The following is a 27,388-nucleotide window of genomic DNA, read 5'->3' on the forward strand; positions in this document are numbered from 1 at the left end:
ATTGTAACATCCTTTTTCTTTTCTTTTTGAAGTGACCTGTTAACAATAACCATAACCAAATCAGTTACTGAATATTATAAACAGAATGTTTTCCATATTAACTTAGAAAATAAAATATAATCTCAGTGGCACTTATCTCTGCTGTAGTAGTCAACAATCTGTTACTGTTGTAAATTAAACATTCTAGTGGCATTTCAAACAATAGCCTACTATTACTGTAATCAACAATCACTGTAACACCAAAACATTTCCGAACACATTTATTTTTTTTTTTTATTTTTTTTATTTTAAGGTTTTCATGTAGACAAAAAAACAACAACACATAATGCAACTCATTCCCATTAAAGACAAAAAAGAAAAAGCAGTAATAGAAATTACTAGAAAGAAAAGGAAAATAAAAAAAATAATAATAATGTTTCATGAAGTACGGTGAGATATCTCAACCAAGTTTTTTTTTTTTTTTTTTTTTTTTTTAAGGTGTTATTGACCTAATGTATAGTGGAACCAGTTCAAAAGTCATAGCAAGTTCATTGCACATTTCAATCCGTTCTTCCCAACCTGTCAATATTTTTTCTTTTCCTCCAGCAGATCAGATCATCTGGTCCGCTGGGTGGCGGAAGTTATATATGGCCAGACCGTGGGCCACTACCTGAGGCTTCGTCAGTGGAAACCCATGACTGGCAGAGTACAAACAGTACTCCACCAGGGAATATTCATCTTCAGGGGTGAGAAGTGGCCTCTGACCATAGACACAATCAGAGGCCACCCTTCCACTGACTCGGTCACACAGGGTGGACTTTGGGACCCCAAACCTCTTGGCTGCCTGCCCGCACGAGAGCCTGCCTGCTGCCACCTCATCCATGGCCTGTTGCATGGCCTCCGGGGCCCACTTCCTCCTCTTCCTGTCCTCCTTCTTCCTCTTCGCGACTACTCGCATGTTTGGCATCTGTAAATTGATATAATTTTTTTAAACTTCTATAAATTGCCATATATATTTTCCATTACATTGCATTTATCAGATGTATATTTACCTTAAACCAGTGCAACATTTAAATTTCTATATCAATTTTTTTTTTTTTACATTTTTTTTTTAAAATATCTTGATGTTCCTGTAAAAACCCACACCCACACGGGGTCCGGGCGCTAGTCCGACCTCCCGCTGGTTCGACCTCTCTCTATTCCGACCTCTCTCTATTCCGACCTCTCACTAGTCCGACCTACGCTGCCATAAATTCGGCTCTGTCAACCAAGCTTTAATCACATGTAAATCAATGCCATGGGAAGCGCACACAAACAGCCGCAATAGGCGCTGTTTCGCACAACACCCACAGCATGCACACACCTGTGTACACACACACACACACACACGCGCGCACACACGCGCACACACGCGCGCGCGCGCACACACGCACACGCACACACACACACACAACTCAGCCCAACTCAACTCAGCCAGCTGACATGTACCTTTTGAGTGAACTCTGTCCCGAAAAATAAAAAACAATAAAAGAAAGCCACCCCCATGTTCTATTATTATTATTATTATTATTATTATTATTATTATTATTATTATTATTATTATTATATTTATGTTTTTATTGTTATTATGATTCTTATTATTGTTTATTATGTCGCGGGTCCACGTGTGTGTGTGTGTGTGTGTGTGTGTGTGTGTGTGTGGTTAATAACAATCTGTATGTACATTGCTCGCCATGACCGTGACATTGTGTTGGATGCAATAGCCTACAACAGATTTGACCATCTAGTGGAGCAATATATAATCATCCAAGAATGTTAGAATGGTCCAATTATACTTGCAATGCCTTTGCCTGCATCCCGAAATCCGATGTTGTTTGTTGACAACCGTCACTAGACAGCACCCTGCGAACTCATACACAGCGCAAGTGTGTATGCACCTCTCCATGGCACGGAGATCTTATTACGCACACGTTCGGTTTACATCAATCATGGCAGCAAATCCAGACAAGATTGCACGTTTCCTTTGTGTAGATAGCTAACATCTGTATATTGCTGCATGTTCTTGTCTGCATGTTGCATTTGGATTCAACCTAATGTCTACATGTTATGTGTATTGATCTTCAAATTGCGGGGCATTCTGTGCGCAAAATGTGCTCGAGTTGAATGTGCCTTTATAGCCTATACGAGTGGAGGCATAACGTTAGATTACGTGGACAGCTGTGGAGTGGAGAGAGAGAAGGCAGATCATCAGCACCTCGGACAGCGACGGGACAGCCTCCGCGCAGGTCGCACCACGGCGAAAGAATCCTAAAGCACAATACAATGCTTAAAAACAGCTTTTTGGCAAGTCTAAAAATGATTACGGTAGACTTCTGGGTCTAAGGTGACGACATTGTGTAACTGGCCAAAGCACATAATTTACTTTAATTTACATTACATTTCATGTCTTGCAAAGTTCCAGTGAAAATGTGAAATAAATACATAATTTAGCTTTGAACCATGCAATAGTCTTTCTTGTGTTACAACTTTTCAGGGACTATGGGGATGTTTGATACAGCCGGTGCCGTGCAACTTTGTCATTTTGTTTATGCTGAAGTCACGTTGCTTTTCATGTTGTTGTTTGAGGGACTCAGCAGCAGGGGGAGAGGCCGTGTCTGATTTTAGCAATATTATGGAGGTGATGATGAAACTGACATGGGGATCGAAATAAAATAATAGCCTAAATGAATAGAAATTAAACAAAATTAACTAATTAACTAAATGACAAGAAAATAAAAGCATTGTAAAAGGAAGATGAATGAATAGACAATACATAACACTGCAGGCTATAAAGTTTGACTGACTGCACGTCTCATCTCTGGCTTGTTGCAGGTAGGCAACTTCTTCATTTAGATTATCTTTCAAGTTATTTAATTTCACGTTCTTGGAGGCAAAGAGACATTTAATGTAGGCCCGCCAGTGTTTTTCTTTAGGCATTAAACGGGAATATATGACAAACTCAGTTCTCAAAGTTTGTGGGGAGTTCATTCACTATAATAAAATATGTTTGTTGGACGATAATAGCTTTTGTTTTTTGTGTTTTATTGTTTAATCTTAATGGGTCTGCAAACCCGAACTGAATTAATTAATTAAAGAAGGAGCAGTGTGCCTGCAGCTCGCTCCCTTTAGACCGCAGTGAATAGTTAGAAAATTATTTGGAAATCAAAAAATGATTTAAAATTAAAATTTTGTTTGCTAAAAAATTATACAATAATATGTTATGTATTTAAGAAATGATTAATCTATCTTTTTTCAATAGGCTACATTTTGACTGGGCCGATAAATATTCTATAAAGCCAGAATTCTGGAATGTCGCCAGCTCAATTGGCCGGCCAGAAAAAATGCTAGCGGAATCCCTGCTCGGGGGTATGTGTGCAGGATGAGGCAGTCTTTCAGTCCTGTACATAGTTCTCTCTCTAGCTCTTCTACATTTACCGTGAATTCTCAACGAATCTGTTCATGTCACCATTAGCGGCTATCGGTGCTTGGATGCACGCAGCCGAAAATGATTGATCTACATTTCAGCACTCCTGCTGATGGACAGCGACAGCTGGGAAAGGATGTTCTCGAGTGGAGGAGAGATGCGGCCTGTCTGTGGAACATTGGGTGGTCGAGGGTATAGGTCGGAATAGAGAGAGGTCGGAATAGAGAGAGGTCGGAATAGAGAGAGGTCGAACCAGCGGGAGGTCGGAACAGCGACATGGAACCCACCCACACCCACACATCTTATCAAACTCTTACTTTCTCTGTGGCCGGGTCTGTCTCCTGTTTTCTTTTTCTTTTTCTCTGTCTTACTTTAGAAGAAAAACCAGACACAACACAAAGTTGAATGTAAAATCTATCCAGTTTATCTTTCACCTTTTCTGATCAGACTTTGCCCGGCTGCAATAGAGAGACAGACTCTCTCACTCACTCCCACTCACTCACACACACACACACACAGACACACACACACACACACACACACACACACACACACACACACACACACACACACACACACACACACACACACACACACACACACACACACACACACACACACACGTTATTTTCATTTTTAATCAACACTTTTTAAAAGCTTTTGTCACTTTTTAAAAGCTTTTGTATTTTTGGTTGCAGATATCAGAAAATTAATGCATTTGAGACAGATGGCTCTTTGGTGAAGTCATTCTCACAGGCCACGGCAATTCGACTATGCATCATTCACTTTCATTGTTTAGACAAAGCTAGCGTTAGCTAGCTAGCAAGCTAGCAACTTTATTAAGTGCCAAAATAGAAGTGGTAAAGATCAGTAACTCTCGTCGCCCAAGCACGTCTTATGGCTTTCTGTCATCAAAGTCACTTTCCTAAAGTAATTTGACATGTTACCATGCACATATTCATATGAAATTCCACATATTGACACATATAGATGTATAAATTCGTTCCACTTACACAAAGCGGCGATCCGGCTGAAATGCGCGCTCAAGTACCGGAAACCACCTCGAGAGACCTCTGACCCGGACGTGACGAAACAGGCAAAGGGGTGTGCGATGCAGGACACGGTTACGCTACATCTATATTGACAGACAGAGACACACACACACACACACACACACACACACACACACACACACACACGTGCGCGCGCGCAAACACACACATACACACACACACACACACACACACACACACCAAAAGTCACGGGGGTTTACGAGCAGCACTTGATACGCCATGTTGCGTTTAAACTGCCGGAAATAGAAAGAAGAAGAAGAAGAAGAAGAAGAGCAGCACTTGAAGGCAGCAGCACAACTGCAGCGGGAAAGCGGCTGTTCTGGTCACGTGACGTGAGCAGAGCATCCAACATGGCGGCGAGCAGGAGCGCTTAGCAACAAGGTCCCTGCAGCACGAGAGAGAAGACACATTAACCGACGGTTTTAGGATTGTAGTGAAACTCCCGGTAAGTACGGACGGCTTTCACACTGTTAACGCATCACAGACAATACTGGTGCTGTTGTTCATTCTAAAGCCGTACTTACAGCTGGACAATAGCAGCTAGCCTTTAGCTCGTTTGCTAACGTTTAGCATGGCTGTATTTGTAAACACAGTGAGTGAAACATGCGTGTGGAAATCAAACTAGACGAGAGAGTTTTCTCTGAGCTGGAGGGTAAAAGCGCTGTTCACACAGAGTTTAATCTGCCCATGGCACACCAATCAAACATTCTCCAACAAACACCAACAAACACCAACAGACAATTGTCTGTGAATGTTGGCAGATGTTGGAGATTGTTTGAAAGCATGGCACACCGACCAAACATATTCAGCACAACAGTTGTTCTAATTTCAGCCAAATGGTGGCGGTAATGCAACAATAACTATGCCAACTGCCGTAAAACACCAAAGAAGAAGAAGCTGACCAAATATAACTTACGTGTTTACTTCACTTACACTGCTGATGCTGACAATAGTGCTGCACGATTTGGGGGAAAGGTGCGATTAGCGATTATGGTGGCCTGGACAATATCGCGATTTGCGATTGTGATATAATAAACAAGAGGTATCTAGGGATGTGCCGGCATGAGTTTTTGACGGTATGATAACCTTGGACAAAAATACCACGGTTTCACGTATCACAGACTAAAATACATGAAATATGTTACAATTTAAAATATATCAAAACTAAATAAATAAAACAATTTGAAATAAAATTATCTTTACAAAAAAATAAAACATTTTGAGACATTTGCCTGTCCCAAACATGTAAAAAAGAAACACCAGAAAAATAGAAACTGCACTGTAGGCACAGGCAGCACATAGAAGATGGCTCAGACTGGCAAAGTTAGTTATATGTCTGTCGAGTAATACAATGATACACCCAGTTTATTTATTTTGTAGTGACAGATGGCCTTAAACGCCACACTCACGTGACGCTTCTTGAGAGAGTGGTGAGGTATAAACGTGCATCTTTCTGCAGACTTTTTCGAGGGACCATGAAGGCGTCATGTGACAGGCAATGCTAGTTGAAGCCTGGAGGTGCTGCTGATGGCAGCTGCCTGCGACAGTGTTTTGTTATCAACCTTGTTAATCTCGCTATATTCTTCATCACAGCGGGTCATTACCCACTGTGCACTTAATTGTGCACTAGTTCTGCATAAGCACCTGCAGCTCTCTCCTTATTTTACTGACATTCTCACTGATCACACGGCTGTTTACATGCGTTTCTGAACGGCAAGCTAGTTATTAGCATAGCTCGCTGTTAGCGATCATGGGTGTTCTCTCTCTCCCTCTCGGTAAGATGTAACTTTGCTGCGCATAACATTACTTATTTGCGGGAGTGCATGGGACAAGCCTCCCGCTAGTGTTGATGCCCAGTGTGATGGCACATGGCAGAGAAACGTGTGTTTGCTGCGTCGCGTGTAACGTTAGTTTAGAGGAGGCTCTGACCAAACTGACCAGAGAACCACGAACAGCGAACACCGAACAAGCACGGATTGAACATGTTGAATCCGGGCGAACATCACCGAACATCGCCGAACACGAACAGACAAGGACAGACAGCTATGGCACACCAAACGAACATTTGTCTTTGTTCGTGTTTGTTCGTGTTTGTGTTTGTTTGAGAATGTTCATTTGGTGTGCCATGGGCTTGAGGAAGTAGAAACTACAAAACGCTTCTTCATCTATTTTAATTTCACCTTTATGAGACATTAGCTGAGAGAAGAAAACACGCCTTGTTTTCAATGGAGAGCTCAGCTAGCCAAGAAAGCAGCATCAAGACTAGCTAGAGTCTAGGTAGTTAGTTAGCTAGCTAGTCTAGCTGCTAGACTAAGACTAGCTAGAGTCTAGCTAGTTAGTTAGCTAGTCTAGCTGCTAGACTAAGACTAGCTAGAGTCTAGCTAGTTAGTTAGTTAGCTAGCTAGTCTAGCTGCTAGACTAAGACTAGCTAGAGTCTAGCTAGTTAGTTAGTTAGCTAGCTAGTCTAGCTGCTAGACTAAGACTAGCTATACCAGCGTCCTGGAAAGGGCTACATCAAGACAATGCTCCATTCGCAGACAAACAGTGACTTATACATAAAGTCTGAATACAGTGAAAGTAAAGAGCCGTGTGAAACAATGTAGCCTATGAATATTCTTCTTGTTGTTCTTAACTCATTCTCTGCCAGGGTCATTTCGGTCTGTGTGCTCCCAGTGCCAGGATTTTGAGCATATTTCCTGATCTTCCAGGACCCACAGAATATTCTGTGCTAGGAATAAAATTACACAACATATCTCACAATAAAGCAGAGACTCTCTTCTTACCCCTTGTAAAAAACTGAAACTCTACCATGTTTCCTTGTTTAGTTACAAGCAGTGGAAGTTAGCTTGTTTTCACTAAAAATGCCCTCCTTGGGAGAGAAATAGGAGAAAAAGAGGTTTTTAGTGAAGGACACCGTTTCAAGCAGAACTCTCTTTTGAGCCTTTTATTTTTTGCCTCAGTGACACATCAGACATATACAGTATTTGTTTTCCCAAATAAATAAATAAAAAATAAAAAATAAGAGAATGTATTTGAGGGAGCTGTGTCGGTCCATCCCGCCCAGAGAGAGAGAGAGAGAGAGAGTCTGGCCCCTGGGGTTTCTTGACAGATGAGGCTTGGCCGCAGCCTCCTTGCTACAGTATTGTCAGTAAAATGGAAGAACCTCAGAATAAGTTGGAACCTATTTCGAGACATGGTCTTTCCGAAATAGGTGGTGTAGGACTACACACAGGACTGGGACTAGGACTGGACTGCGCCTCCATCGACTCAGAGTCTGAAAACACAAAATATCAAAGTATGATAAATATGTGCACAAAATCAAATAAATAATTTACTTTTACAGTTGCCATGTGGATTTTTAGCTTAGCTTGATAAAAGCATAAACAAATGGAACGAACCCTTATGTGGTCACACTCACACACTCTCTCTCTCTCTCTCACACACACACACAAACACACACACACACACACACACACACACACACACAGGAATAACGAGTGCTGTAACGTTACCTGCTGTCACGTTACCTCTCATAACTAACGTTAGCACAGAAGATCACACAATAGCTACGTTAGTGCTGTAAACTTTGAAATGTTTATGTGACACAGACGGCTGTGTGTGATCATTTCATCTCAAACGCGATACAAAAAATAGGCTACTTTTTACCATCGTCATCGCTCTCTCCAAGTGGCATGCACCCATTTCTCCTCCTCCGATTCATCTGTCTCAGACGGATCAGAACGCTGTGAAGGGGAGCCTTCGTCGCCCTGGCGCTCCGTCGTGGAGCAACAACAAAAACGCCGGCGTCTTCCTCGCCATCGTCGCCATCCGAGAACTCTGGGTTGGACTCTGTTTCGACCACAGGCTCCACCCATAAATACTAAACTAGCGGGTTCCTTTTATCAGTTTGACTTGAAACAATGTCACAGGCTGGGAAAGTGTCTGATGTAATGTAAACACCCAAAACATGAAAGTACGTCCGAGTACGTCTTTGGCACAGAACGCCATTGTTAAAAGTACGTCCGGGTACGTCTTTGGCAGAGAATGAGTTAATATCAAAATACAATGAAAATCACAAATTGAGAGAGAATAAAGATGCATATTATCCACAAAGAAAATAGTTCAATATGAAACCTGTTGGTATCTGGAGAGTTTCTTCTTGAGTCTGCAGCCACTGTCTACCAGATCACATTCAGGAGTTTTAGACTGGCATAAATCAGTGTAACATGTATTTAAATGTGGATAAGTTTGAATGAAAATCTATTCGGTTTGGCCTTCAGTTTACGCTCAAATCTAAACTGGAGATGATTTCATTGTCAATGAGCTGTGGAAATTAAATAACTAAGTTCATACTTAACACATTCACTGCCAGTCGTTTTTTTTTTACTGTAGGTAGGTTCTGCCAAAGTTTTTTTTTGAGGATTCTGGCTCATTTTACAAGGATTATTTTCTGCTTGGACTTTGTGAACACAAAATATCTCAAAAGTACTAATAGAATGTGTGCTTTCTCTGTCTAAAAGAGTTAGTTTGTAGAGTTAGTAGTTATGTAGATATTAGCCGTTGAGTACAGCATGGTTTCAGCGTCTGAGACTGAAAGCTGAGATAATCGCAGTTTTGTGAAATTCAATCAAACAGGCAGAACAGTCACTTTAACCATTTATTTTTGGCATCAGTGAGACATCAGACATCTAAACAATATAGTTCTGAACCCCCTCTCCTTCAAACTCCTCCCTCCGTGGGCGTGTCTCTGGTGGCTTTCAGCAGCGTTTGTCACAAGCGAGTTTTCTGCTGCTGCTGCTGCTGCTGCTGCTGCTGCGAGTTTGAGCAGCCTCCCTCCCTGGCGGCCCCCTCGTCGGCGAGTCTGGATGGGGCTGCTCGTTTCTTGGGTTTTCGGTTGAGAGCTTTGATGAAGCTTTGTGCGATTGTAGGCTTTATGCTGCGTGTTTCAAAGTGTGTTTTGCACCCAGTCTATTTTTGGAACCCCCCACCGTTGTGCGCCCGTGTGCACCAGCGCGAAAGCGTTTTTGCCTACAGTATGAGAATGAGGCTCGTTCGTTTTCGGTTGTGAGCTCAGCTGGAATGAAGCTGCTTGCGATTCTGGGCTTTCTGCTGGTGTTTCAAAGGTGTTTCAAAGTGTGTTGCACTCATAATCTATTATGCAAATTTGCAATCCCCCACCGCCAGCTCCCAAGCGTGAAAGCGAAAGCGTTTTCGCCAATCCATTTTCATGAGAATGGCTCCTTCATGCTGCTTTTTGCTTGGCTTCCTCTAGTCTGGAGAGCACTGTCGCCACTTAGTGGGTCGGTGGAATGGGTTGTACACGTTCGGTGGCTCCCATATTTATATAGGAGATGTAAAAGGCTTAGATGCACGTCCCACCGTCAAAAATTTTTTTTTTGGCAGTCAACCGTTGGATTTTTTTTGACGTATCAACTCGTCATTGGCAGTGAACGTGTTAAAAAAGAAAATCTTTGTTTACTAGGGGTGTGTGTGTGGGGGGGGGATCGATAGGCTACAGCAGTGGTTCCCAACCTTTTTTGTCTTATGTGCCCCTTGAGCTGTTTTTCCATGACAATAGTACCCCTCACTCATGCGTGTTGATGATTACATACAAGTAAATCTATACAAAATATGTTTCACTGAACTGCCGGTGTTTGGGCTTTTTAGTTGTTTTTTTGCCATTATCAGTAGCAGAACAGTGTAGCAGTTGACACTTGCCAGCAGAACTAGTTGCGGCACACACATCACATTTTAACAATGGGCTTATGAAATGACTTGGAATATATATATATTTATTTATCATTTTGGAGGTAAATTGTATTTTCCAATCATTCCAAGTACCCCCTGCAAGCTGCTCAAGTACCCCTAGGGGTACACGTTAGAGATGCTGCGATCCGATCATGTGTTTGGATATCGGCGCGATATCAGCCAAAAAACATGGATCGGATCGGATCGGATTCCAGCGAAAATGACCGATCCAAGGCTCCGATATAAGCACTCCATTCCATGACTCCGCTCCAGGATTTATATCCAGCATGCAGCAGCAGCAGCAGCACACAGAGGCCGCGTTGAGCCTAGGATGGCCAGGGCTTAGATCTGCGTGAGCACGACCCGTCGTAATTTGTCCAATTCAAGGTACATTAAAACGTTGTCTTGCTTCAACATACATCGCATCGCATAAACCATTTCCACCCGCAGGTTTGAGTAGCTAACATAAACATCAGATAAATACTCTCTATAGGCTAACGTTACCCACTGAGGCAGCTAACATGGCTAATTAGCTAGCTAACAGCAGCTATCTTTCTCCTCTAACTAACGTTAACGACACGTTAGTTGACTGAGCGAACGGCGCTGTACAGCAGGTCGTTATCAAAACGTATTGCACTGAAGAGAAGTAACATTAGAAAAGGACAAAAGACTCCTCCAATCTGGCAGTGGAAATGTATGCACAAACTTTGTGTGTGTGTGTGTGTGTGTGTGTGTGTGTGTGTGTGTGTGTGTGTGTGTGTGTGTGTGTGTGTGTGTGTGTGTGTGTGTGTGTGTGTGTGTGAGAGACAGAAACAGAAACAGGGACAGGGCTGTGTGTGTGTGTGTGTGTGTGTGTGTGTGTGTGTGTGTGTGTGTGTGTGTGTGTGTGTGTGTGTGTGTGTGTGTGTGTGTGTGTGTGTGTGTGTGTGTGTGTGTGTGTGTGTGTGTGTGTGTGTGTGTGTGTGTGTGTGTGTGTGTGTGAGAGAGAGAGAGAGAGACAGGGACAGGGCTGTGTGTGTATGTGTCCTGTGTGAGACAGAGTGGGGGTGTATGTGTGAGGAAACAATAACTTTGTGTCCAGTGTTCACCCATTACAAAAGAAGTGTGTATTTGATTGTTATGTTTTAGTTTTACATCAAATTAATTAGATGAACTAAATCGTTTACATACTATATTACCAAAGCACACACATAGGCTACATAACTAACCCTAAAAATGTTTGTTGCATGCTAGCTATCAGACAGCATAGAGAGGCTTAAATATGTGCTGTATCGTTATCGGATCGAAATCGGTATCGAATTGGGTATCGAAATTTGATCGGAATCGGATCGGTTTTGAGGCTAAAATATCGGAATCGGATCGGAATTGAAAAATCTCGATCGCAGCATCTCTACACGTACCCCTGGTTGGGAATCCCTGGGCTACAGCATAGTATTCCAATATTTTGTGTGGCAATATATCGTATCGCACAAATGCCAAGTATCACATTATTTTCTTATATGAATTGTCAAGTGCATGCAAAATTTTATTTTATTTGGGGACATCATTTGCAATTGAAAAAAGGTCATAAGTCGCAATATATCACAATATCGCAATGCTCATTATATTGCAATATTACTAGCATATTGCAATAGTAGTAGGGTTAGTGGGGGGGGGGGGGGCTCATGTCAGTGGGGGGATTCACCTGTGTTCAGGGGTAAGTGGGGGGGGGGGCTCATGTCAGTGGGGGGGGATTCACCTGTGTTCAGGGGTTAGTGGGGGGGGGGGGGCTCATGTCAGTGGGGGGATTCACCTGTGTTCAGGGGTTAGTGGGGGGGGGCTCATGTCAGTGGGGGCGGGATTCACCTGTGTTCAGGGGTTAGTGGGGGGGGGGGGCTCATGTCAGTGGGGGGGATTCACCTGTGTTCATGGGTTAGTGTGGGGGGGCGGCTCATGTCAGTGGGGGGGATTCACCTGTGTTCAGGGGTTTGGTGTGCGGGGGGGTGGTTCATGTCAGTGGGGGGGATTCACCTGTGTTCAGGGGTTTGGTGTGTGGGGGGGCTCATGTCAGTGGGGGGGGATTCACCTGTGTTCAGGGGTTTGGTGTGCGGGGGGGCTCATGTCAGTGGGGGGGATTCACCTGTGTTCAGGGGTTAGTGGGGGGGGGGTAAGGTCCTTGTTGATAAGGCTGATGGCGGTTGGGAAGAAGCTCTTCTTGTGGCGAGAGGTTCTGGTCTTGACAGACCTCAGTCTCTTTCCAAGGGGGAGGGTTTTGAAGAGTTTGTGTCCGGGCTGGGAGGGGTCGGCCATGATCTTACGAGACCGCCTCAGCGTCCTGGGCTGGCTGTGTGCAGGTCTGGAAGGGATGGCAGGTTGCATCCGGTCACCTTCTCAGCACAGCGGATGATGAAGCAGACGCAGGCTCAGTGGGATCAGTATAGGTTGCCGGTTTGATTCCCTGGCCGTGTGTTTCAGCTGAGGCAGAATGCCGGGGAAGGGCGGAGAGCATTTCAGACCGGGAGAGCTGGTGTTCGCCAAGATGAAGGGCTTCCCCTTTTGGCCTGCCAGGGTGAGACACACACACACACACACACACACACACACACACACACACACACACACACACACACATGCATGCATGCTGAAACATACACACACACACACACACAAACACACACACACACACACATGCATGCATGCTGAAACATACATACACACACACACACACACACACACACACACACACACACACACGCATGCTGAAACACACAAACACTAAAACACACACAAACACAGAATGATGTAATACAGGGATACTCAACTTGCTTTGCCCGGGGGCCACTTTCGTGAAATGATAGGAGGCCAGGGGCCAATTAATAAACAAACAATATACATTTTTCTGTAGCGGATTCTAGGTTTTTGGGGTGTCAGCCGGAGTTTAGTCTGACAATGTTGTGCCCACCGGATAGTTAGTTAGGTTAAGTTAGTTAGGTTAAGTACATACATAAGTGCCTGGGTAGCGAGCAGGCGACGGTATTTGACAACTTAGCAGCTAAATCATAGATTATTGAAAGATATTCCATATTCCAGACTGAAATGCTATAACAGAAGTAGAGTATTGACCAGAATGACATGAACATGTTGCGTTCAGGTGCATTTTTTTTTTTTTTTTTGCAATTCCATCGCGGGCCACACAGCCGCAAGTTGAGTATCACTGATGTAATGAATACGTGTGTATGCTTGTGCACGTGTGTGTTAATACGTGTGTATGCTTGTGCACGTGTGTGTTAATACGTGTGTATGCTTGTTAGGGCTGGGTTCAAAAAATCGATTCTCCGATTTTTAATCGATTTTTATTTTAATCCTCGATTATCGATTCATATGTACAGAGATCGATTTTTTTTTTTTTTTTTTTTTTTTTAATAAACAGGCTAAAATATTATGCTGTGTGTGGTATTTGAAACATAGTTTCAAGTTGACGTTTATTTATGTTTGTAGTTGAAACAGAAACATAAATACTGTAGGCTACATGAATGGAAATGTTTGATCATTAATATCTACTTTTAGAAATTATATAGGCTGAAATCAAATCACTGTGCATAATTGTGAAAGTGTCTTTATTGACAGATGAAAAGGCTGTTATTTACCCTTTGTCACCACCTGGTGAGTAAATATGTGTAACTAAAACCATTAAAATTGACAACAGGTCTGCAACTTTTTTTCCCCGTGTATCTACTTGGCTGTTTGGGAACCCCTGTGTTACATAACTGGACATGTAATTCAGGGTACAGATCAAAAAACATTTTGAAACATATTGAAATCGATCGAATCGGAATCGAATCGAATCGAAATTAATCGATTCGCAACCTTGTGAATCGGAATCGAATCGATTCTTGAAATTTGAACCAATACCCAGCTCTAATGCTTGTGCACGTGTGTGTGTTAATACGTGTGTATGCTTGTGCACGTGTGTGTGTTAATACGTGTGTATGCTTGTGCACGTGTGTGTGTTAATACGTGTGTATGCTTGTGCACGTGTGTGTTAATACGTGTGTATGCTTGTGCACGTGTGTGTTAATACGTGTGTATGCTTGTGCACGTGTGTGTGTTAATACGTGTGTATGATTGTGCACGTGTATGTTAATACGTGTGTATGCTTGTGCACGTGTGTGTGTTAATACGTGTGTATGCTTGTGCACGTGTGTGTTAATACGTGTGTATGCTTGTGCACGTGTGTGTTAATACGTGTGTATGCTTGTGCACGTGTGTGTTAATACGTGTGTATGCTTGTGCACGTGTGTGTTAATACGTGTGTATGCTTGTGCACGTGTGTGTGAATACGTGTGTATGCTTGTGCACGTGTGTGTTAATACGTGTGTATGCTTGTGCACGTGTGTGTTAATACGTGTGTATGCTTGTGCACGTGTGTGTTAATACGTGTGTATGCTTGTGCACGTGTGTATTAATACGTGTGTATGCTTGTGCACGTGTGTGTTAATACGTGTGTATGCTTGTGCACGTGTGTGTTAATACGTGTGTATGCTTGTGCACGTGTGTGTTAATACGTGTGTATGCTTGTGCACGTGTGTGTTAATACGTGTGTATGCTTGTGCACGTGTGTGTTAATACGTGTGTATGCTTGTGCACGTGTGTGTTCAGATCTGCAAGGACACAGACGACGGCAACAAGAAGAGAGTCCCGGTCTTCTTCTTCGGAACTCACAATATGTACGTACACACAGCTGTCAATCATGACATCACATCCTGTCGGCCACTGTGTCCAAATGACATGAATAGGATGAACATCTCTCTCTCCCTCCCTCTCTTCCTCCCTCTCTCCCTCTCTCTCTCTCTCTTCCTCGCTCTCTCTCTCTCTCTCTCTCTCCCTCTCTCTCTCTCTCTCCCTCTCTCTCTCTCTCAGCGGTCACATCCCTGTAGAAAATATCGTTCCCTTTGTTGGTAACAAGATGAAGTACGGCAGCGGCGTTCGCATCACAGGCTTCACTGAGGGCATGTGGGAGATCCAGAACACACCGGGAGTGGGACGCAAACTCAAAGTCAGTCTCTCTCTCTCCTTCTCTCTCTCCTTAACTCTCTCTTCCACTCATATATTTCCATATTTTATCAGGTCTTTCTCATCAAATTAATTTTGTACCCCAGCTTATAGAGTACCGCAGGAATGAGTCCTTAAGAACCACGTATTAGCACTTCCTGGTTCCCTCGACTCAAAGGCAATGGGGTTTTTGTACGGGGATTTTGGTTAAATGCCTGAAACAAGGTCTGCGGTTAATACAAGTTTACGAAACGGCAAACTTTGTGTTCAGGAAGATCATCTTCATAAATGACGACCACTTTTTATGATTTTTTTAACGTGAGTTTTTAAAAATCGCGATTTTCAGAAAACGCTGAACAAATGATAAAAGTGGTCGTCATTTGTGAAGATGATCTTGATGAACACAAAGTTCACCGTTTCATAAACTTTTGTTAACCGCAGACCTGATTTCAGGCAAAAATCCCTTTGACTTCCTGACGAGGGAACCAGGAAGTGCATGACTTCTGGGTTGGCCTACAAAAATACATCATCCCTGCAGTACTCTGTAGCCCTTCTCTACATCCAAAGCAACACAGATGCTATTGGTGAACAATTTGCCAGCTAGTGTGCTACAGGCAACCAAACGGCTAATCATGTTGGCTAACAAGTCAATATTACAATAGCATAGCAACCATGCTATTAGCAAACAGTGTCAGCTGGCATGCTACAAACAAACAGTCTCTAACATGCAAACATAGGCATCTGCTAAGAAATCAATATACCAGCCAACATACTTCAACACAAAGCAGCAGGCAGCCTTCTTCAGTCACATTGCTACATCTGTAGTCTTCCCCCCCTGTTATTCCTCCTCAGCCAACTGACTGGATGTTACTGCTGCTTCACACATTTACTTCTGTCACAACTCTCTAATTCATTGGTTCTCAAATGGGGGTCCGAGAAAAGCTTTCAGGAAAATAAAAAAATATATATATTCATAGCTTCATAGTTCAACGAAAGTATTTTATGTTTTAAATCTAAAATGCTTCATGGATTACATTCTAATCTAACAAACCTATACATTTAAAAGTCAAGCACGTTACCGTGGAAACAATTAATCTTAGCCCAACATCACAAATCGGAATGAGGGGGTCCCCGGTATATTTTCTATCCTGTAAGGGTTCCTTGGCTGAAAAACATTTGAGAACCTCTGGTCTAATTCACCTAGTAAGCTGGATGGCAGCTTGTGTGCTCCAAGCATCCACAAGAGTTAGGTGTTCCATTCTGCACTGTGTCAGTTCACCTGTTGCTTTCTCAGGGTCTTCACTGCACTGAGAGCAACCTGCTACACTGAGAGCAACCTGCTACACTGAGAGCAACCTGCTACACTGAGAGCAACCTGCTACACTGAGAGCAACCTGCAGCACTGAGAGCAACCTGCTGCACTGAGAGCAACCTGCTGCACTGAGCAATAGCAGAGCAATAGCAGAGCAACAAGGGCAGCATCCAGAGGAGACTGTGTTGTTCCATTTAGACGTAGCAAGTTTGGGCAATCAGTCTTCTCATTCAGAGCTGCCCATTACTGGAACAGCCTCCCCATTGACATACGAGAGAGCAATAACATCACAACCTTCAAACGTGAGCTTAAGGGGTGGCTCAAAGCGAACCAAATTTGCAATCACGAGTAACTTAGGCACACGTGTGCGCGGACGCTCACGCACACATACATACACACCGACGCACCCACACATGCTATTTTTAATTATGTGACTTGCAATGTTTACATATTGTCTTGTGGGCTCTTGTTTTGTATTGTACTGTGTTGTGTTGTGTTGTGTCATACTGTTGAGCTTTCCTGTCTGTGCTGTCCTGCATTGTTGTACTGTACTGTGTCCTGTTGTGCTTGCTGTTTTTAGTCCTGTCCTGCTCTGTGCTGTTCTGCATTGTTGTACTGTACTGTGTTCTGCTGTGCTTGCTGTTTTAGTCCTGTCCTGCATTGTTGTATTGTATTGTGTTCTGTTGTGCTTGCTGTTTTAGTCCTGTCCTGCACTGTTGTATTGTATTGTTTTGTGTCCTGTTGGGCTTCCTGTTTTTAGTGTGTGACCACTAGTTTTTTACCATCACGCTCAGGGACGACAGATGGAAATTAGCTATCTAGCTAACTCTGATACATTTACATGTCATGTTACACTTACATGACTTGTTGATTAATGTACACTGTCCCTGATAAATAAATGAATAAATAAATAAAATAAATAAATAGAGCAACCTGCTGCACTGAGAGCAACCTGCTGCACTGAGAGCAACCTGCTGCACTGAGAGCAACCTGCTACATTGAGAGCAACCTGCTGCACTGAGAGCAACCTGCTACACTGAGAGCAACCTGCTACACTGAGAGCAACCTGCTACACTGAGAGCAACCTGCTGCACTGAGAGCAACCTGCTACATTGAGAGCAACCTGCTACATTGAGAGCAACCTGCTGCACTGAGAGCAACCTGCTGCACTGAGAGCAACCTGCTACACTGAGAGCAACCTGCTGCACTGAGAGCAACCTGCTGCACTGAGAGCAACCTGCTGCACTGAGAGCAACCTGCTGCACTGAGAGCAACCTGCTACACTGAGAGCAACCTGCTGCACTGAGAGCAACCTGTGACACTGAGAGCAACCTCGTGCACATCCAGGGACATCATCTCGTTTTAGAGGGGGTCCCAAATATAAAGATAATATATAATATTATAATATAATATAATATATATTATATAAAGAGGTGTGTCCTCTTTGATTCAGAGTCACCGCCTCACATTAAATGGAAATTCTATTATGGATCCTTGAAAAGTCATGGACAAGTTTTGAGTGAAAATGTGTGAGAACCCTGAAGCTAGCTTAGAGGAAACAGGATTTTTTAAAAGGTCATTGAATTGCAAGTGCCTCAAAAAACAAAAATATATTTTTTTCCACCACTAGATGGCACTATGACTCTTTAAATCTACGTTTTTGGTCTGGGTTGGGGATAACTCTGTGATGTAAATAAATGACATCAGATGTGTTGTTATATAGATTAGTTGCACCTGTTTTCCTTTGGGAAAGACAAGCATGTTGGATAGATGAAGTGGGATAAACTAATTCATTTTCAGCTGGATTTAATTTGTCCAAAAAGCTCTGTCCAAACCTGAAGAACTTTATTTTGAGATTTGTGAGAGTGAGAGAAGTAAAGTGATTCTCTAGAACAGGCAGACAAAAAAAACAAATTTGTTTTACAATGAGGTGAAACAGAGGAAAGTATACCTTTTTTTTTAAGCTGAAACCAGCAAATGTTTGGTATTTTTACTGATAAATTACCGAAACCTTTTTTGAATTCTAATCGATTAAGTCCATGTTGATCAATGAATCGACTAAGCAGTTCAACGCTACTTGACAACATACCATGTGGCAAGAAGCATTTGATCCAACACAGGTTAAACACTTTTTTTTTCACACTCTGCAATTTATATTTACAATCAGTCAGACAGAATGAAGGCAGCGTGATCTCTCCTCTCCACAGTGGTGACGGCACCATGGGCGTGTTTAACATCAAGCGCCGCAGGTTCGAGCTGCAGTCGGAGCCTCAGAGCGGCGACCTGACGTCGGTGGCGGTGATGAAGCGCGGCAGGAAGGCGGTGTGCGGCTCCAGCGAGGGCAGCGTTTACATCTTCAACTGGAACGGCTTCGGCGCCACCAGCGACCGCTTCGCCATCAAAGCCGAGTCTGTGGACTGCATCGTCGCCGTCACCGACAGCATCATGTGCGCCGCGTCCATGGACGGCTTCATACGGTGAGTCACACGGGGGTTACAGGCAGCGCTATAGATATAAAGAGCCCAGCTGTGCACGCCTGGTTAACACCGACTGGAACGGTACCCGAGCGGCCTCGTCTTGGAAAGGCAGTCTCTCTACTCAGTAGGGCTGTGAATCTTCACTGGCCTCACGATTCGATTCGATTACGATTCAGAGGGCTACGATTCGATTCGATTACGATTATCGATGCATCTTAAATCGATGCATCACTTTTTTCCACAATACATGATTTATTTTTTCTCACTTTCTTTTTTCTCACTGCGTGGCTACTTTTAAAATAAAAGTGCATTTGGAATTGCATTGTATTATGATCCATAATTAAAATAAACAACTGCATGTACTTCCATTATATTTTATTTGATTCTAAAAAAAAAATAAAAAAAATAATAATAATCGATTTTTGACATTTGTGAATCGATGCAGAATCGTGCACGTCCGCATCGCGATGCATCTTATAATCGATTATTTTTTACACCCCTACTACTCAGTAGGGATGGGGGCGAGTACTCGGGTGTTACTGACCACTTTATTTTCAAGGCACACAGGTAATTGTAATGCTAACACTGTCACACAACATGTATGCTCTGAGTTCAAGCAGTAATTTACAGACATGGTGATGTTTTATTTTGATGACATAGCCTAGCTTTGGCAGCCTTCTCAAACAAAAAACAACGTTTGGTAACGTGTATTTCAGGGTTGTTTAACGTTGAACGTGATTCAGTGAAGGAGCTGCTCCACATCTGATTCCACAAAGTCACGTCGGAGATGGCCGCATTTGTGAAATTGGTGTCGCACAAGAAAGACTACGGGCTTAACAACGCTGTCAATTTACGTTAACATGAATTGAAACTCACTCACATTGAATTCTTTGTAACGTTTATAGACAACAGTGTTCTGCTTTCGACGTCCCTTGTATTGACAATTTCTTCCACGTCTTCTCCCTGCACTCACGTTCTCTTCTGTGTTACTGTTGATTCACTTGGTTGGAGGTGTGTGGTGCCGGGTGAGATCAAACATGTAATTTAATGTCATTTTATTCAGTCATCATAAATAACAAAATCACAGTATAAACAAAGTCAAATCAACCAGAGACTGAACAGGCTCAGGCAGAAGCAAAATGCTTATATTAAGCCTAACCTAATTTCTACTCAATTAAGCTTTCCTCCAAAATAAAATAGAAACAACAACAGAAAAGTAATTTGCAACAGTCAATGTTTACAACACAGAAAAGAAAAAAAATTAAACAGCATCAGAAAATTTATTCACACTTATAACGCTCAAAAATAGCTTCAGAAACCATTTTTTTGAAAACCAAAAGCGAATTACACATCTTCAAATTTATATGTGCATCATTCCAAACTTTCACCCCAACAGTGGAAACACATCTCCTTTTAATCTCTTTTTTAGCTTTTTGCACATTAAACTTGCACACATGCTGTTCACGTCACTACTAGCACTGCCCATTGTCAAGGGACATGATTGGCTGTTTATGAGCTGGGGCGGGTGCACGCTCAGGGTTTGTCTGTAAATGATTGGCTTGGTTTCCGTGTCACTCGTAGCACGCTGTATTAACAAAGGACGTGATAGGCTGTTTATGAGCCACGGACCATGGCCACGGAGCAGAAGCGTTCTTGTTTTTTTCATGCAGTTTATCGAACGGCTCTATCGAGCCATTTTTTTTATTGTATTGATCCCGTGTCTATCGCGATATATATTGCTATCGTTTTATCGCCCAGCCCTACTATAACGATGCAGGCACAGAAAGGTGCCCATACCTGCTGCAGGCAATCCACCGTCCAACTAGGACATTCTGCATGTGTATCCGCCCCAATCCAACCATAAATGGTCGATGCCAATTACCACATGGCGCATATAAATGAGCCTGATTATCAATTGAACAGGGACATTGCATGCAGGTGTGCGTGCAGTCACTGGATAGGTCAGGCGTTCTTTTAGTTCATCTTTAGTAGGGGTCCTAAGCACATGCAGTTAGTAAATGAGACCCCTGAAATATAAACAGAAGCATCTTCTCCTCTCCTCTGTTCTGCTGCCAGAGCGATCAACCTGCTCCCCAACCGGGTGGTGGGCTGCGTGGGGCAGCACGTGGGCGAGCCCATCGAGCAGATGGCCAAGTCGCGAGACGGCGGGCTGCTGGCCAGCTGTGCCCACGACCAGCTGGTCAAGTTCTGGGACATCTCCGGCCTGCAAGGCCTCAGCATCAGCGACTACCGCAAGAGGAAGAAGAAGGACGGACGCATGAAGTCCCTGAGCAAGAAGGCTCTGGGAGACAACGACTTCTTCTCTGGACTGGTGGAAGAGACCGCGAAGAAAGAGGAGGAAGAGGAGGAAGAGGAGGAGGAAAGCGACAGTGACAGTGGCAGCGATTAAAGGAACAGTTCTCCCCCAAAAAATGTAATTTGGTCATTAACGACTGCTCCTCATGCCAGTACTGTACAAACTCGGGTGTTTTTCTTCACTAGCGTTATCCCCCTCCAGTGTATCCAGTGTGACCGGTGGAGGCTGCACAGCAGCGCAAGTTCGCTCATTAATCTCCCCTAATTACCGCCATTAAAAAAAATCCAGTTCCTTTAGGTCACCTGTAGGGGTGCTCTTTACACTTCCTGAAAGATTCAGTGCGATCGCATTTAAAATGGCATAGCTGAACACAATTTCTGCTTACACAATTAGACTTTGCATTCTTCTTAATTATAGGATACTATTTCAGTAGCTATTGCAGTTCTCCGGGCTAGCTGCTGGAGGAGCTTCTTCCAGTGAATGGAGACTCTGGGGAGCTGGACCTTCTGATTCAAAGGTGACAACAAATGTCCATAAAATTCGTCCATAAAGCATGTGTAGTATAATATTCTTATTTTCTTTTTCAGATTTTCTTCTTTTTAATAATTTTGCCTTTCTTAGACAGGACAGTATATTGACAGGAAAGGTAGGGAGAGAATGAGTGGATGACATGCAGCAACGGGCCACAGGTGTCATGATCGAACCCGGGTCGGCTGCAGGAAGGACTAAGGCAAGCCTTTGTGGTACGTGCTCTACCAGGTGAGACACCTGACGATGTATAAGTAATATGATCCATTAGTTCATGGATTGGCATTGCATGTACTTCCGCATTAACAGACCTCACAAGATGGAGGTTGGCTACTGCCTCACACACTAACGTCACGCGGCCACGCTGGCTTCGTGATGTTTGGTAATGAAGGAATTTTATGGACATTCGTTGTCCTTTATGAAGCAGAATATCCAGCTCCACAGAGTCCCCGTCCACTGGAAGAAAGTCCTCGAGCAATGAGCCTGAACTCCAGGTGAGTTGTATGAAGAGAAAAACACTCATCCGAGTGAGTACTGGCATGAGATTCAGTCGATAATGACCCAATTTAAAGTAAACCTTTGTGTGAACTATTCTTTAAAGACAGGTTCCACTCAGTTTTGTGATTTGAAATGTGTCTTTGCTGTGCCTGCGGACAGCTCGGTCCGAACTAACGAACTCGGTCTGCCCTTTGCTGGAGAGACTTTTGTCCCAAGTGCCTCACGGTGTCATGACTGTGTGAGTTCAGCGGGACTCGAACCCCCGCACCCTGACAGCCCCGCCCACTGAGTCACATGGGACCGCGAACCAGAGCCGGGCGGTAATTCTGTATCATCGTCTTAAAGTGGAATCATAACGGCGATGATATATGGTGGTTTTGGGGGATTTTGTGATGCACTATCTGACATCTTTGTCAATCTTTTTCATATCAAGAACCCCAAATTTAGTCCACATTAGAGACTTCCATTATGATTTTGTCTCTCGGACCCAAATCAGAATATTTTCTTATTGTAGATTATGCGTTTGTCAGGGATTCCATGACTTCCTGTATTGTAGGTAGAGAGATAACGGAGGAGGCGGGAGGAGCGTTTTGAACACTCAGGGTGGAAAACTCTATTTGGAAGAGCGAGTCCAGCCCATTCTGTACTGTCTTGCTGATGCTCGTATGATGTATGATACATGATACACTTCTTATTTCACAGATTCCCCACTGAAAAACAAATGTATATGAAGAATCAGAGGGATACCTGTTCACATTTTAATACATTTGGCCCATTGTCACTACCTACAGTGTAGCCTCGGTAGCTAGCTAGTATAGCTCCCTAACTAACGGTGGAGCCACATTAGGGAGTCGTTTGACACATGGCTGTATGGACAGTCGTCGCTTGGTGGGCGTGGAAACCCGGAAGCTCGTTTCTCTCTTTTACATTGCTTCTTTAAAAATTGGTGGTAGAGAGGAAGCGGAAGAGGACAAGAGAAGAGGGTAGGGCCTAGGACGAGCTCAAATTGGCTAGCTTAAAATTTTGTCAAACTCCACCCCGCCCCCTCTGTCTCCCACTGTCGCGTCACAAGCCTGCTCCTCATCGCCTGGTATCCCAGCATGCTTCGCGAGGCGATGAGCAGCGTGTTCAATACAAAGTGAATGGGCAGCAGCGTCAGCATGCGTCAAACAACGCCCTAATGTGGCTCCACCGTAAGTAAGCTAACTAACTTCCTGCAGTTATTGTCCCTGTTGTTACCGATGCTGCTGAAGTTCTATTGTGTCTAGAGATGGAACAATATGAAAATTTCACATCACAATTATAGTGACTAAAATGATCACGGTTATCAGTATTATCACGATATTAAAATGTGCTGAAAATGTTCAAAAAGTACTAATACACTCACATAAATCATTTCACCAAGTGTGATAGTGAAAACTCAGACCCAAAAAGCATTGATACACTCACTGAAATCATTTCTCCAAGGCTGCACGTTTGCATCTGGGAGACGGTTGCCAGCTTTGGTTGATGATGGACAGTATTTACCATGTTTTTCAAAGCACTGTAATCATGGCAACACGGTAATCATGGTACCAGGGTTTGACTGATTAATGAACATTTGAAACGGTACGGTTATCATTCAAACCGGTTATCGTTTCATCCCTAGTTGTGTGTTGAAGTAACGCTAGATTTCTGCCAATCTTCCAGGTAGAGTTTCCCACCTGAGTTCAAAATGGCCGCTGTGTGAATACGGTCAATTGTGTTAACTTATTGTGAGTGAAATAATGGCAACAATTCATCAATTTACTGGGGGGACCCCTGGTAGTCCCCAGACCCCACGTTGAGAACCACTGGTCTAAACTAATGAAACGGATATTGTGCTTCAAAACGTTGACAAAATGAGCTGTAAAACATTGTTAAGCAATACTATTAGAAAATCTCAGTTTTCTTTGACATCCCACCTAAGATTACACTGTTTCAGACTGTAAAGTAGTCAGACATAAAACTCTGTACATTATTGCTAACAGGCGTTAGCAACCGATGTTCCCCCCCCCCCCCCCCCGAAGGTTCCCGTTAAGAAGATTCCCGCTTTAAGATTGTTGGTGGAGCAAAGCTAAAACATATCTTTTGTTGTTTCATATTGTTATTATGGCTGCTTCCTTCATTTTAATGGTTTGTCCTGTTTACAGACTGTAACCCGAAGAATATTGTGATGTTAACAGATTTTGTGAAAGACTGGCGCCGCCACAAACCTTGTTGAGAAAATATGAGAGAGGTGTGAGTGGATAAAAATGTATTTGTTTAAATTAATCTGATTCACATATGTTGTTTTTATGCACAACCCTAACCCTTTTCTCATCGCTGCCATTTAGTTACGGATGCCTTGCATCTAGCAGTTGTAGTAGGCTAGCAGCCAGTGGTGGAAATACTTTTACTTTAAAGTAGAAACATCTCAGTATAAAAAATACTGTTACAAGTAAAAGTACTGCATTCAAAAGTATTAGCATCAAAATGTACTTAAAGCTACACCAGTAAAAGTGCTTATCATGCATAATGGCCAATTTCAGAGTAATCCAGTACATATTTTATTGTTGAATTATACTTATTAATGCATTAATGCGAGTCAAGTCAACTGAATTAAGCAATAGATCACAGCACAGACCATGGTATTATGGTCAGGTCATATCATAGCTAAGGGCTATGACATAATGACCATATATCACTGCCTGAAGTGGGCTGTTGCTTTTATGAAACTGTTACCCGGTATGGCAATATGACAGTAATAGACACAGTCCAATTTAAATCGTTTTTTAAAAGTAGTCCCTCCTGTCTGCCTGCACATAGCAGTTTTAGCAGATGTGGAGGGACACCTTCTAAATAACGTAGAGGACATTACAGGACTGTGCTGCTACTGACACTATGTTATGCTGCATTTGCACTGTAAAGTATTTTACTGTGTTGTTATGCTGCATTTGCACTGTAAAGTATTTTACTGTGTTGTGCTGCATTTGCACTGTAAAGTATTTTATTGTGTTATGCTGCATTTGCACTGTAAAGTATTTTACTGTGTTGTTATGCTGCATTTGAACTGTAAAGTATTTTACTGTGTTATGCTGCATTTGCACTGTAAAGTATTTTACTGTGTTATGCTGCATTTGCACTGTAAAGTATTTTACTGTGTTATGCTGCATTTGCACTGTAAAGTATTTTACTGTGTTATGCTGCATTTGCACTGTAAAGTATTTTACTGTGTTGTTATGCTGCATTTGCACTGTAAAGTATTTTACTGTGTTGTTATGCTGCATTTGCACTGTAAAGTATTTTACTGGACAGTGAAAGAGAGCATTTGACTTGACACACGAGAGTGGAGAGAGGTCAGAGGTAATTTAAGGAGTCCAAGATGAGTGGCATTTACCTCATCACCTCGGGGCCATACATAGCTCACCTCACTCCAGCAGAAGTGGAAGCACTTACAGGAGTAAGGAGCCCTGTCATTTTGCAGAAGTGGCCCCCCGGCAAAGCAAGTTGAGTATCCCTGTCCTAAAATAACTAGTAACCAGCCCATTTAAATTTCAGTAATTGTAATTGAGTGACTAAATTTGAAAAAGTAATGATTACTAGTTAGATTACTAGTTACTGCAAAAAGTGGTTTAGTTACAGTAACAAGTTACGCCCAACACTGCTCATTACAAACACATGATTTGTGAGTGAACAGTGCAGTGAGAGCGTGCTCTGTGTTGCTGAGCAGAGAGGGTGGAGAGAGCAGCTGTGGACTCTGGAGGCTGGACCTGCACCTGGGATCCACACAGGAAGGAGAGGAGAGAGAGCCGAGAGAGACTGACTCACAGAGTCCTCCAGTCCTCCAGAGCACTGATTCTCAAACTCTTTTGTATCAACGACCACTAATTTAGTCCACATTAGAACCATGGACTAACCTGACCAGAAGTGTCATGCCCATTGAAACTGAGGGGGCAATTCAAATAATAATAATAATAATGCAAAATTAATGGCGGTCATTAGTAGTAGAGCATCAATCCCCTTTTCAAACATGTGAAAATGAAATGCTGTTAATTATTATAGGGATAGTTTGCATAGCAAGTTAGTTGGCTACTTGTACCAGGCAGCTAGTTAGCATTGTAATGTTAACCATCCTTCAATCATGTTGTTTACATGTCCAGGTAGAGCTGTTATGCCAGTGAGATGTTAGTTTTTACCACCACTATCACAGCTTATACTGTAGTTAGCAAAACACTGAATTCCATTTGATGTCTCCAGGTCAGGATGCAGTTCTCTAAGATAATTAGCATTGTGGATCTAGTATTTTTACGTGAGTAACATTTTGGGTGAAGCAAGGTTTAACTAGGCCTATATTTCAAGAAAGGTGGCAGCAGTGTAGAAGCTAGTGTGTAGAAGTAAGTGACTAAGCTAATAACCATAACAGCACAAATAATTGACACAAATCTCTAAATATACAGTATTTACCCTAAAGGCCTAAACAGACTCGTCCGTCCGCCTCGAATTGGAGCCGTCTCGCCGTCTGCCGGCGCCAGCGAGCCCTACATGCTAGGACGTCACTACACCCTCCCTCCTCCTGTGGGAGCTCCGTGGGAAAATGGCGGCGATTGAGTGTAAGGCAGTCTGAATGAAATTGAATGTAACGTTCCCAATTCTATGTATTAAATTCTAAAAAAACGACCCTCAACATTTGGGAAGGCTAAGCCACACAACTAGTTCGTTATAATCTAACGTCATGCTTTGAAGGCGACTTTACGACGATGAGCCAAGGCAACGGCCAATCACAACTCTCGTGCAGCTGACGTCACGCACGTATCGTCGCCGCTGAGTTACATTTTCGAGCAGCCCCCGTCAGCCGACGGCGCCCCCTCCCCGCATGACGGCGCTCCACCCGCCGTCATACGGGGAGGGCGGGGCGAGGCTCTGACGGACGAGTCTGTTTAGGCCTTAATGAGAAAAGGAGCA

The 27,388-nt window shown here is 43.1% G+C and overlaps 1 protein-coding gene across 1 annotated transcript; it reads left to right on the plus strand.

Moving 5' to 3' along the window:
- Positions 1 to 12,727: 12,727 nt before the first annotated feature.
- Positions 12,728 to 21,493, plus strand: LOC310779426 (WD repeat-containing protein 55-like; the record flags this gene model as incomplete). The annotated part of the gene is made up of 6 exons (XM_083639959.1): positions 12,728 to 12,811; positions 14,902 to 14,969; positions 15,163 to 15,298; positions 17,308 to 17,324; positions 18,814 to 19,083; positions 21,160 to 21,493. 6 exons carry the CDS (start codon positions 12,728 to 12,730, stop codon positions 21,491 to 21,493), a joined length of 909 nt encoding a protein of 302 aa, XP_083496085.1.
- Positions 21,494 to 27,388: the final 5,895 nt, after the last annotated feature.

The sequence above is a fragment of the Poromitra crassiceps genome (assembly GCF_964638095.1).
Source record: "Poromitra crassiceps genome assembly, chromosome: 7".
Classification (NCBI taxonomy): domain Eukaryota; kingdom Metazoa; phylum Chordata; class Actinopteri; order Beryciformes; family Melamphaidae; genus Poromitra; species Poromitra crassiceps.